Source organism: Heptranchias perlo, chromosome 10, assembly GCF_035084215.1.
Source record: "Heptranchias perlo isolate sHepPer1 chromosome 10, sHepPer1.hap1, whole genome shotgun sequence".
NCBI classification, from domain to species: domain Eukaryota; kingdom Metazoa; phylum Chordata; class Chondrichthyes; order Hexanchiformes; family Hexanchidae; genus Heptranchias; species Heptranchias perlo.
The window spans coordinates 57895657-57909613 of NC_090334.1; the positions used below are offsets into that span (position 1 = coordinate 57895657).

The 13957-nt window shown below is 40.2% G+C and overlaps 1 protein-coding gene across 1 annotated transcript in view; it reads left to right on the top strand.

Annotated features, from left to right (window-relative positions):
* Positions 1 to 13957, top strand: part of mis18bp1 (MIS18 binding protein 1) — a 67459-nt gene that overhangs the window by 15699 nt on the left and 37803 nt on the right. The window contains exons 5-8 of the mRNA XM_067991852.1: positions 825 to 955; positions 5378 to 5465; positions 6086 to 6273; positions 13736 to 13917. Of these exons, the coding sequence (XP_067847953.1) occupies positions 825 to 955; positions 5378 to 5465; positions 6086 to 6273; positions 13736 to 13917 (589 nt within the window). The remainder of the gene's footprint in view (positions 1 to 824; positions 956 to 5377; positions 5466 to 6085; positions 6274 to 13735; positions 13918 to 13957) is intronic.

The following is a 13957-nucleotide window of genomic DNA, read 5'->3' on the forward strand; positions in this document are numbered from 1 at the left end:
GGTTCAATTGTGGCTTTCTAAAAGGAATTGGATAAATACTTGAAGGGAAGAAATTTGCAGGGCTATGCGGAAAGAGCGAGGGATTGGAACTAACTGGATTGCTCTTACAAAGAGCTGGCACGGGCTCAATGGGCCGAATGGCCACCTCGTGTGCTGTAATGATTCTAACACTAGCAGATCTCCTGTGGCACTGCTCATTGTAGGTCAGAAGATACACTGGCTGGGAATTTCCTTGGAGCTGCTCCCACTCCGCCATTGTAACATCACCAGAAATGCTATACTAATGTATGCAGCTTATTTGGACATACATTGATGAAACTTCAGTTTTTTCAATCAGAACTGTAAAGATACTTCAGTCATCTGTGTTGTAATTTATGATCTGCTAAAATTTCATGTAGTAAAAATTCACAGTATGGACATAATAGAAATTGAAGAAAATAAAACTGAAAATAGAAGCAAACAATGAGATTGAGAGTGAAACTAAAAACATTTGGGAAAAATAGAACAATAAATTATGTTTACATTCTTTTTGTTCTAGTACATACAGTTCTGCATGAATACATCTGTTTCCTCCAGCCCTACCTCAACCATGTTGAATACTAAATGTGTTTGTGAAGTTCCAAAATAATTTGCCAATTTTTATAATTAATAATGCCTGTTTTCTGTTTAAGCAATAAACTGAATTTGAGCTTGGTTAATTTGAACAGTGTATCTGGTACCTTTTTTAGTTTCTTCAATTAGAAAATAAGTATTGGTGTTAGATCTTGTTTATATATGTTTCTCTCGTTCATGAAAACTAAAACATTGTATGTTTGTGTCCCCAGAGATGCTGATGGAATATACTGGCATAGCAACGTAATTGCTGAACGAATAAAACAAACAGAAGTGAAATCTATTACTGGTTCGATTTATGTTCTGAAAGGTCCAATGGATTATGTTGCAATGAAAAACCAAGGTATAAGAAATCATCTTTATATGTCCTGTTGCTGTTGGGAAATGTTGCTAGCGGCAAGAGCTCCATAACATTGGTTTGGCACTGACGTTTTGATTTCAAGCTGAGTGCTCCTTGGTAAAATTAGCAACACTGGAAATTGTCATAGCCTTTGTTGACTACATTTTTATTTCACAGTACACAGCCTCAATTTATTTTCCTGATATCCCCCAAAAGAACTTGCTGTTTCAATTGTGAGACACAGTTCAACATTTGGAAATTCTCTGGACAGTCCCATGTCTTACTTTTGAATGGTCAACTTAGTCCTGCCTATACTTTTTTCCTTTTTTATGACTTAATTTTTATATTAATGTATTAAAATTTGCAGGGCTAAAGGGAAAGAGCAGGGGGGTGGGACTAACTGGATAGCTCTTTCAAAGAGCCGGCACAGGCACAGTGAGCCAAATGGCCACCTCCTGTGCTGAATCAATGTATAAGAACATAAGAAATTGGAGCAGGAGTAGGCCAATCGGCCCCTCGAGCCTGCTCCGCCATTCAATAAGATCATGGCTGATCTGATCCCAACCACAAATCTAAAGAACACAAGAAGTCGGAGCAGGACCCGGCCACATAGCCCCTGGGACCTCTCCGCCACCCACAGGGCATTGACCGATACGAACTCAGCTTCATGTCCAATTTCCTGCCCGCTCCCCATAACCCCTAATTCCCTTTACTTCTAGGAAACTGTCTATTTCTGTTTTAAATTTATCTAATGATGTAGCTTCCACAGCTTCCTGGGGCAGCAAATTCCACAGACCTACCACCCTCTGAGTGAAGAAGTTTCTCCTCATCTCAGTTTTGAAAGAGCAGCCCCTTATTCTAAGATTATGCCCCCTAGTTCTAGTTTCACCCATCTTTGGGAACATCCTTACTGCATCCACCCGATCAAGACCCTTCACAATCTTATATGTTTCAATAAGATCGCCTCTCATTCTTCTGAACTCCAATGAGTAGAGTCCCAATCTACTCAACCTCTCCTCATATGTCCGCCCCCTCATCCCCGGGATTAACCGAGTGAACCTTCTTTGTACTGCCTCGAGAGCAAGTATGTCTTTTCTTAAGTATGGAGACCAAAACTGTATGCAGTATTCCAGGTGCGGTCTCACCAATACCTTATATAACTGCAGCAATACCTCCTTGTTTTTATATTCTATCCCCCTAGCAATAAAAGCCAACATTCCGTTGGCTTTCTTGATCACCTGCTGCACCTGCATACCAACTTTTTGATTTTCTTGCACTAGGACCCCCAGATCCCTTTGTACTGCAGTACTTTCCAGTCTCTCGCCATTAAGAAAATAACTTGCTCTCTGATTTTTCCTGCCAAAGTGCATAACCTCACATTTTCCAATATTATATTGCATCTGCCAAATCTCCGCCCACTCACCCAGCCTGTCTATATCCCCTTGCAGGTTTTTTATGTCCTCCTCACTCTCTACTTTCCCTCCCATCTTTGTATCATCTGCAAATTTTGATATGTTGCACTCGGTCCCCTCCTCCAAATCGTTAATATAGATTGTAAAGAGTTGGGGACCCAGCACCGACCCCTGTGGAACACCACTGGTTACTGGTTGCCAGTCCGAAAATGAACCATTTATCCCAACTCTCTGCTTCCTGTTCGATAACCAATCCTCCACCCATGCCAGAATATTACCCCCAATCCCGTGATTTTTTATCTTAAGTAATAATCTTTTATGTGGCACCTTGTCGAATGCCTTCTGGAAGTCTAAATACACTTTGTCCACTGGTTCCCCTTTATCCACCCTATACGTTATATCCTCGAAGAACTCAAGCAAATTTGTCAGACATGACTTCCCCTTCATAAAGCCATGCTGACTTTGTCCTATTAAATTATGCTTATCTAAATGTTCCGTTACTGTCTCCTTAATAATAGACTCCAAAATTTTACCCACCACAGATGTTAAGCTAACTGGCCTATAATTTCCAGCCTTCTGCCTACTACCCTTTTTAAATAACGGTGTTACATTAGCAGTTTTCCAATCTGCCGGGACCTCTCCTGAGTCCAGGGAATTTTGGAAAACTATCACCAAAGCATCCACAATCCCTACTGCCACTTCCCTCAAGACCCTAGGATGGAAGCCATCAGGTCCAGGGGATTTATCCGCCTTGAGTCCCATTATTTTACTGAGTACCATCTCCTGAGTGATTTTAATCGTATTTAGCTCCTCCCCCCCGAGAGTCCCCTGTTTGTCCAGTGTTGGGATATTCTTAGTGTCCTCTACTGTAAAGACTGAAACAAAATATTTGTTCAGCATTTTTGCCATCTCCATGTTTCCCACCATTAATTTCCCGGTCTCATCCTCTAAGGGTCCTATGTTTGCCTTAGCCACCCTTTTTCTTTTTATATAACTATAGAAACTCTTGCTATCTGTTTTTATATTTTTTGCTAATTTCTTTTCATAATCTAACTTCCCTTTCTTAATCAATCCTTTAGTTACTTTTTGCTGTCTTTTGAAGAATTCCCAATCTTCTATCCTCCCACTAAGTTTGGCTACCTTATATGTCCTTGTTTTTAGTCGGATACTATCCTTGATTTCTTTACTTAGCCACGGATGGCTGTCATTTCTTTTACACCCTTTTTTCCTCAGTGGAATATATTTATTTTGAAAGTTGTAAAATAACTCCCTAAATGAACACCACTGCTCATGTACCGTCTTACCCTTTAATCTATTTTCCCAGTCCACTTTAATCAATTCCGCTCTCATACCATCATAGTCTCCTTTATTCAAGCTCAGTACGCTTGTTTGAGAATCAACCTTCTCACCCTCTAATTGGATATGGAATTCAACCATGTTGTGGTCGCTCGTTCCAAGGGGATCCTTAACTAGGACATTATTAATTAATCCTGACTCATTACACAGGACCAGGTCCAAGGTTGCCTGCCCCCTTGTAGGATCAGTTACATACTGCTCAAGAAATCCATCCCTGATGCACTCAATGAACTCGTCCTCAAGGCTGCTCTGCCCAATTTGATTTGTCCAGTTAATATGATAATTAAAATCCCCCATAATTATGGCTGTTCCCTTATTACATGCCCCGACTATCTCCTGATTAATACTTCTTCCAGCAGAGTTGCAACTATTAGGAGGCCTATATACTACGCCCACGAGTGTTTTTTTTCCCTTATTATTCCTTATCTCCACCCAAACTGTTTCATTATCTTGATGCTTTGTCCCAATATCATTTCTCTGTATTACAGTGATTCCTTCCTTTATTAACATAGCCACCCCACCTCCCCTTCCTTCCTGCCTGTCCTTCCTGATTGTTAAATACCCTGGCATATTTAATTCCCAGTCGTTGTCACCCTGCAGCCATGTTTCTGTAATGGCCACAAGATCATACCCATACGTAGTTATTTGTGCCGTTAACTCGTCCATTTTATTACGAATGCTACGTGCATTCAGATAAAGAACTTTCAAATCTGTTTTGTGACGCTTAGTTCCTGCTTTTTCCTTTTTTAACACTTTACCTATTACTCCATACCTTCTGTCCCTTCCTGTTACGCTTTCCTCTCTCTCCCTGCTCAGGTTCCCAACCCCCTGCCACTTCAGTTTAAACCCTCCCCAACAGCACTAGCAAACACTCCTCCTAGGACAGCGGTCCCGGCCCTGCCCAGGTGCAGACCATCCGGTTTGTACTGGTCCCACCTCCCCCAGAACCGTTTCCAGTGTCCCAGGAATTTGAATCCCTCCCCCTTGCACCATTCCTCTAGCCACATATTCATTTGAAATATCCTCCTATTTCTACTCTGACTAGCACGTGGCACTGGCAGCAATCCTGAGATTACTACCTTTGAGGTTCTATTTTTTAATTTACCTCCTAACTCCCTATATTCTGCTTTTAGGACCTCATCCCCTTTTTTACCTATATCGTTGGTGCCTATGTGCACCACGACAGCTGGCTGTTCGCCCTCCCCCTCCAAAATGTTCTGTAGCCGCTCCGAGACATCCTTGATCCTTGCACCAGGGAGGCAACACACCATCCTGGAGTCTCGGTTGCGGCCGAGACTCCAGGATGGTGTGTTGCCTCCCTGGTGCAAGGATCAAGGATGTCTCGGAGCGGCTACAGAACATTTTGGAGGGGGAGGGCGAACTATATTTGCCAATTCAGATAGGTAATAATGAGTGTAACTGATATTTAAGTGAAAATCTTATCTGTTTTAATCTGAGAAATCAACAGTTTTACTGTTGCTGATGAATAATTCCCTTCTTCACTCCAATGGCATTTTTTCCACCGTGCTTTCTCCTTTCAACATCCTAACACTTGACAATTTATCCATTGTCTCTAGCAATTCCTTGTCAACTTAAATGAGAATGAAAGTGCTGGTGAAGATATAATCTTTAAGCTGTAACTTTTTTTTTAAAACAGGATTCTCCACTACCCTTTTAAAACAATTCTGTTTTGGTTTTCCATTGGATTGGAAGAAGCATATCGAAGAATTCATTGAAAGTAGGAGGTATGCCTATATTCTATTTCTGTACAGTACTATGTGTCTGCATAATGTATCATGGGTATAGTCCCAAATTACCACGCCTGATGGGGGAAATTTTCAAGAAAACAATCTGTAAAATTAATCGCAAGATCTCATGCCCACATCCAGTACTCATCGTTCTTTCAGACTTGATTGCATCTGAAGTATTCGGTAAATATTGAAAAATGGCTGACAAGCTTCCTGTCCACATTCAGACTGTGGACATGATGTGTAACGGTGGCTACGTTTCAAGGTTGCTATGTACTTTGTTTAGCAACTTAACCAAAAACTATTAACTTATCCCAAAAAGATTGAGAAATTTCAATTATCAGTTGAAATTTTGACTTTGGGTCTGGGGGGCAAGATGGGAGGAGAAAGAGATTAGACTATATTGATGTTGCCCTCCAGAAAATCAGATCCTGTCAGTAGCTGCAGAAAAGTCTGGGCCACCATTCCCACACCAAAGGAGAAATCTAGCAACGGTAGGTGATTTGAAGGTGGGAAGAAATGAAAGCTATTTTGGAAGTGCACAATGGCAAATTACATTTTTGAAATAATATTAGTATGTTTTAAAAACAATTATGACAAAGTTATCATTTTTTTAGGGAAAAGTCTAACAATCTGAAAAGAGAGACTAAAGTTGCCAGAATTCAAAAGTTGCCTTCAGTGAAATCCGAGAAATCACAAGATGATAGAGTTTCAGCAGGTGATGTGGATGAGACTCCATCTACTGGATACAAGCTCGCTAAAGTGAGGACGTCAACAAAGGGAAAAAATACAAAAATTGAGAACGGCAAGTTTTTCAGTATCAATCATTTAAATTCAATACTCTACAAAAGGAGTAGGAGTAGTACTATTCACTTGTTTTTTAAATTTGAATATCTGTATGAAGGAAAAATGTTTTTCCTAATACAGCAACAATTCTGCCCCATTCTGTTCCAGATTTGTAACAGTAGCACACACCAATTCCATTTTTGTTTGCCATTTTGTTGCTCACTGTGGAAACTAGGCATATTTTCTTTGCAAGGGAGAGAAAAAAACTGTACCTTCACTAATATGGATATTGCAAAAATAGAACCTAGTAGATTGGAAGAACACTCTTTTGTCATTTCTATAATAAAAACGAATGTTGTATGCAGTAGGTGTTTTAAAAATTTAGTTCTCCTTATACTTTTAATTTGAGTGCACAAATGAGAACAACTGCACAGTTCGTTTTCAAATGGCATTGCTGGTCCCACTTCAAAATATTTATGTAAACCAATAATCTGACTTTCTAATTAATGTCTCCTGTGGGAAAAAAAAATCCTTTTTCATATCATCCCTATACCATATGAACAGGTTACTAATTGGTGTAAAATATTGGGAATTGCATCCATCTGACATTTTGACCAGCCGGATATGACTCCTTCCTGAACCGCATAAGAGTATAGTCCAGGTTCCCCAGTGACGTACTGGGAAAAGACACTGCAGAGTCCGTAACAAAGTCATACCAGGTGGTTTCATTCCCAATCTGCGCTGAACTGATTTCACACCCCCACCTTTTCTGGAAAGTGTATTGGGTAAAGATCAGGATCAGCTGTGATACTAGGGTTGCCCTCCAAGATTGTCCTGGAGTCTCCAGGAATTAAAGATTAATCTCCTGGACACTGTTGCGAGCAACCTGTGAGAAAAGTCATGGCAGCATTTTTTTAAAAAAGTTCTTTGCATTTTCTTTGAACACTTTTGTTTATTAGTTATAAAACTATTGGAGATTGGAAAAAGGCTGTTTGACAGTCAAGAATCATAAGATCAGCTAATATAGAAACATAAAAAATAGGAGCAGGAGTAGGCCATTCGGCCCTTCGAGCCTGCTCTGCCATTCAATATGATCATGGCTGACCCTCTAATCTCAATACCATATTCCCGCGCTCTCCCCATACCCCTTGATGCCTTTTGTGTCTAGAAATCTATCTAGCTCCTTAAATATATTCAGTGACTTGGCCTCCACAGCCTTCTGTGGTAGAGAATTCCACAGGTTCACCGTCCTCTGAGTGAAGAAATTTCTCCTCATCTCGGTCTTAAATGTCCTACCCCGTATCCTGAGACTGTGACCCCTTGTTCTGGACCCCCCCCCTAGCCAGGGGAAACATCTTCCCTGCATCCAGTCTGTCTAGCCCTGTCAGAATTTTATATGTTTCAATGAGATCCCCTCTCATTCTTCTAAACTCGAGTGAATACAGGCCGAGTCGACCCAATCTCTCTTCATACAACAGTCCTGCCATCCCAGAAATCAGTCTGCTGAACCTTCGCTGCACTCCCTCTATGGCAAGTATGTCCTTTCTTAGGTAAGCAGACCAAAACTGCACACAATACTCCAGGTGTGGTCTCACCAAGGCCCTGTATAACTGCAGTAAGACATCCTTGCTCCTGTACTCACATCCTCTTGCAATGAAGGCCAACATACCATTTGCCTTCCTAACTGCTTGCAGCACCTGCATGTTTGCTTTCAGTGACTGGTGTACAAGGACACCCAGGTCACTTTGTACATCAACATTTCCCAATCTATCACTATTTAAATAATACTCTGCCTTTCTGTTTTTCCTTCCGAAGTGGATAACTTCACATATATCCACATTATACTGCATCTGCTGTGTATTTGCCCACTCACTCAACTTGTCTAAATCGCCTTGAAGCCTCTTTGCATCCTCCTCACAACTCACGATCCCACCTAGTTTTGTGTCATCAGCAAACTTGAAAATATTACATTTGGTTCCCTCATCAAAATCATTGATATATATTGTGAATAGCTGGGGCCCAAGTACTGATTCCTGCGGTACCCCACTAGTCACCGTCTGCCACCCTGAGAAAGACCCATTTATTCCTACTCTCTGTTTCTTGTCTGTTAACCAATTTTCAATCCATGCCAGTATATTACCCCCAAACCCATGTGCTTTAATTTTGCACATTAACCTCTTATGTGGGACTTTATCAAAGGCCTTCTGAAAATCCAAATAAACCACATTCACTGGTTTTCCCTTATCTATTCTACCAGTTACATCCTCAAAAAACTCTAGTAGGTTTGTCAAACTTGATTTCCCTTTCATAAATCCATGTTGACTTTGTCTAATCCCATTTGATATTTTCTAAATGTCCTGTTATCACGTCCTTTATAATAGACTCTAGCATTTTCCCTATTACTGATGTTAGGCTAACCAGTCTATAGTTCCCTGGTTTCTCCCTCCTTTTTTAAATAGTGGGGTTACATTTGCCACCCTCCAATCTGCAGGAATTGTTCCATAATCTATAGAATTTTGGAAGGTGATAATTAATGCATCCACTATTTCCATGGCTACCTCTTTTAGTACTCTGGGATGCAGATTATCAGGCCCTGGGGATTTATTTGCTTTCAGTCCCATTAATTTCTCCAGCACATTTTTACTAATACTAATTTCATTTAATTCCTCCTTTTCGCTAGTCCCTTGGTTCCCTAGCATTTCTGGGAAGTTATTTGTGTCCTCTTCCGTGAAGACAGAACCAAATTAGTATTTGTTTAATTGCTCTGCCATTCCCTTGTTCCCCATTATAAATTCTCCCATTTCTGACTAAGGTACCTACATTTGTCTTCACTAATCTTTTTCTTTTTACATACTGGTAGAAGCTTTTACAGAATGCTAAAGAAGTATCTGTTTACTTTCCAATTAGCGTGGGGAGGTGGTGCAGGTCGGGCGACCAATGATGGGGGCGAGAGGTCATGTGATGAAACCTCCAGGAATATGTCCAACCAGAGTTGACAAGCCGATGTAATACCCCTAACTATCATCAAATAGTTTGCTGGCTCTCACTGTGTAGGCTCATACGTAAAGAATGGCTAATTAAGCATTGGAAATCTGCTACCACCTACAGCATACAGCTGCAACATTCAGCATCTTTAGGAGAGGAGATCAAATTGCATTGAAAGAAACATAAGATTGATCCTCCTAACCATCAGATTTTCAAGCTGCCATGTTTAGCCATGTCTTACCACCCAAATTCGAGAGTGAGTTCGTTTTTCTTTAATTGCATTCTTCATTGTTTTGACTGTGTGTGTGTTGGGGATATTAAGAGTCGGTTTTTTTGATATATGTGACGATCACTGCAAGTTTAGTGAGACTTAATGAAAATGAATTACTAGGAAATAACACTGCTCTGTAAATTGCAATCAAATTAATAAATTGTTTCGTAATTTAAAAGCATAACCTGGAAATGAATTCCAAGGGAACAAGAGTAGGCCATTCAGCCTCTCGAGCCTGTTTCGCCAATCAGATCTTGGCTGATCTGACCCTTGACTCCATTTATTTGCTTTTGTTCCAAATCCCTTCATACCTCCACCCAACAAAAATCTATCAATCTCAGTCGTGAATATTTCAATTTACCCAGCATCATAGCCTTTTGGGGGAGAGAGTTCCATATTTCCACTACCCTTTGTGTGAAAAAGTGCTTCCTGATTTCATTCTTGAATGACCTAGCTCTAATTTTAAGATTGTGCTCCCTTGTTCTGGAATTCCCCACAAGAGAAAATAACTTCTCTGTATTTACCCTATTGAATCCTTTTGTTATTTTAAACACAAGCCAAGGGAATACAAGGGTTATGCAACTTTTCATCATAATTTAACACTTAAGTCCTGGTATCATTCTGGTTAATCTGTGCTGAACCCTTTGCAAGGGGTATATCTTTGAGTTGTAGCGCCCAGAACTGAACACTGTACACCAGATGGGATCTGACCAAGGCTCTGTACAACTGAAGCATAACTTCCTTCCCTTTGTATTCCACCTCCCTTGAGATAAAAGCCAACATTCCATTAGCCTTTCTGATTACATTTTGTACCTGCCCACTAGCTTTTAGTGATTTGTGTACATGCGCACCTAAGTCCCTTTGCTCCTCCACAGTTCCTAGTCTCTCACCATTAAGAAAATATTCTGATTTGTCTTCCTCAGATCCAGAGTGAATAGCCTCACACTTCCCCACATCGAACTCCATCTGCCATAGTTTTGCCCACTCACGTAGTCTGTCTATATCCCTTTGTAACTTCCTGCTGAAGCATAACTTCCTCCCCTTTGTATCTCAGCCTCCTTGAGATAAAGGCCAACATTCCATTATCCTTTTTGATTACTTTTTCACCTGTCCACTAGCTTTTAATGATTTGTGTACATGAACACCCAAATCTCTGCTCCTCTGCAGTTCCTTGTTTCTCACCATTCAGAAAATACTCTGATTTATTTTTCTTAAATCCAAAGTAGATGACCTCACATTTATTGACATTGAACTTCATTTGCCATAGTTTTGCATGCTCTTTTAATCTGTCTATGTCCCTTCCTGTGTCTATGTAACTTCCTGCTCCCATCTGCACAACTTACTGTGCCTCCTAATTTAGTGTCATCTGCAAACTTGGATATAAAACTCTCTATTCCTTCATCCAAGTCATTGATATATATAGTGAAAATGTGAAGCCCCAGTATAGACCCCTGGGGAACTCCGCTAGTCACAAGCCAATCAGAATACATTCCCTTCATCCCTACTCTCAGTCTCCTACCTCGCAAATAATTTCCAATCCACGTTGCAGGGTTACCTCCAATTCCGTGCAATTTCATTTTTGCTAATAATCTCTTGTGCGGAACCTTATCATATGCTTCTGGAAGTCCATGTAGATAACGTCCATAGATATTCCCTTATTCACTATGATAGTGAACGCTGCAAATAATGCATATTACTTGAGAAGAAAATAGACGGAGTGGATTTAAACTATTGAAGATTGTGATACTATTACTAAACTGAGTGTTTAAAGTCATAAAATCATAGAATCGTTACAACACAGAAGGAGGCCTTTGGCCCATCGTGCCTGTTCTCCAGGGGTCTGTATTAGGACCACTGCTCGTTTTGATATATAGTAATGCCCTGGACTTAAGTGTAGAGGGTATCATTTCAAAGTTTGCAGATGACACGAAACTCGGAAATGTAGTAAACAATCAGGAGGATAGTAACAGACTTCAGGAAGACATAGACAAACTGGTGAAATGGGCAGAAACATGGCAGATGAAATTTAACACAGAAGGGCGAAGTGATATTCTTCCTACCAAAATGTGAGGAGAGGCAATATAAACTAAATGGTACAATTTTAAGGGTGTTCAGGAACAGAGACACCTGGGGGTGTATGTATACAAATCCTTGAAGGTGGCAAGACAAGTTGAGAAGGCTGTTTTTTAAAAAAAAAAGCATATGGAATCCTAGGCTTTATTAATCAAGGCATAGAGTACAAAATCAAGGAAGTTATGCTAAACCTTTATAAAACACTGGTTACGGCTCAGCTGGAGTACTTCATTCAATTCTGGGCACCACATTTTAGAAAGAATGTCAAGGCCTTAGAGAGGGTGCAAAAGGGACTTATTAGAATGGTACCAGGGATGAGGCACTTCAGTTATGTGGAGCGACTGGAGAAGCTGGGGTTGTCCTCCTTAGAACAGAGAAGGTTAAGGGGAGATTTGATAGAAGTGTTCAAAATCATGAATGATTTTGACAGAGTAAATAAGGAGAATCTGTTTCCAGTGGCAGAAGAGGCAGAGGTTGCAGATTTAAGATATTTGGCAAAAGAGCCGGAGGGGACATGAGGAAACATTTTTTTATGCAGTGAATTGTAATGATCTGGAATGCACTGCCTGAAAGGGCGGTGGAAACAGATTCAATAGTAACTTTCAAAAGGGAATTAGATAAATATTTGAAGGGAAAAAATTTACAGGGCTATTGGGGAAGAGCAGGGGAATGGAACTAATTGTATAGCTCTTTCAAAGAGCCGGCACAGGCACAATGGGCTGAATAGCCGCCCCTACTATGGGGCTGTACCTACTATGATACAACCACATAACCCCAACTCTATTCTTTGGTTGGACCACAATGAATATATGAATGAGAAAAACAGATCACAATGACAATTTCGTCCTTTTTTCAAGGCCATAGACCACATTAACCTGCCTCTACCCCGGCAACAAACTCTCATCCCTCTACTTCCCACTGAATCAGGAAAGTGAGAATCTGAAAATGGTTAGAGTAAATTTTGTATACAGATCTTATAAATAGATTGACCTAGATGGGCTCTCTGCGTTTTTTCAGTTCGACTGACTAGCTGGATTGCTTTGCATAGAGCCGGTGGGTCTCGATGGGCCAAATGGCCTCCTTCCATGCTGTAACCTTTCTATGATTCTAACTCAATCACATTAGTCAAACATGATTTTCCTTTAACAAATCTGTCCTGCCTTTCATTTATTAGCCCATACTTTTCCAAGTGCCTATTAATTTTGTCCTGGATTATTGTCTCTAAAAGTTTCTCCACCACTGATGTTAGGCTGACAGGCCTGTAATTGCCAGGTTTATCCCCCTCCTTTTTTGAACAGGGGTGTAACATTTGCAATCCTCCAGTCTTCCCGCACTGTCCCTTTATCTAAGGAGGATTGGAAGATTGTGGCCAGAGCCTCTGCAATTTCCACCCGTGCTTCTCTTAGTAGCCTAGGATGCATCCCATCTGGACCGGGTGACTTTTCTATTTTGAGTATTGCCAATCTTTTAAGTATTTCCTCTTTACCTATTTTTATCCTATCCAATATCGCTATTACCTCCTCCTTTGCTGCTAAAATGACAGCATCCTCTTTAGTGAAGACAGATGCAAAGTATTCATTTAGTTCCTCAGCCATGCCCACTGCCTCCACAAGTTTAATTCATGTAAGGAGTCTTACAACACCAGGTTATAGTCCAACAGATTTATAGTCCACCAGACTATAACCTGGTGTTGTAAGACTCCTTACATTTGTCCACCCCAGTCCATCACCGGCATCTCCACATCAAGTTTAATTCAGGTAAATATATCTAAGGTTTGCCATTAATTGAGCAGATTACACATTTCTACAGTGATAATTAAATCTTGCCTATGTATACGAGCTATTAAAGCTTTGCTTTTCTCATAATGAACTTATTTGGCTTTTTTCTGTAAAATTTGAGCAAAGTAAAACCAAAAGTTTTGTTTAGAAAAAGATGCAAGAAAGGGACTTCTGTTTTATCAACTTAGCTGTCTTTTAAAGTGGCCCAAAATTTAAGCAGTCTCGGTAATCTCAGAAAATTCCTTTTTAACTTGTCAATTATATAAAGAATTTACTTTTAGTTTCCTCGCGTGTATTGCTATAAACCTCTTTACATTCATTAATTTTGACATTTAAAACAATGTTTAAATGGCCTCCTTGACTTTTTTAAATAGAAATTAAAATTTCCATGGAAGAATCTATACAAAGAGGCACACTGACTAGCCGTAGTGGCCGTTGCATTAAAGCACCAATGGAGTATTGGCGAGGACAGCGGTTAATTATTGACAATACCTTGAACGTTACTGTCATTGAGGGTGGAACCGATTACTTGACTTCCAGCGCTCAGAATACTGCAGTGAGTATAATACTTTATAATAAATGGAGCAATAACTATG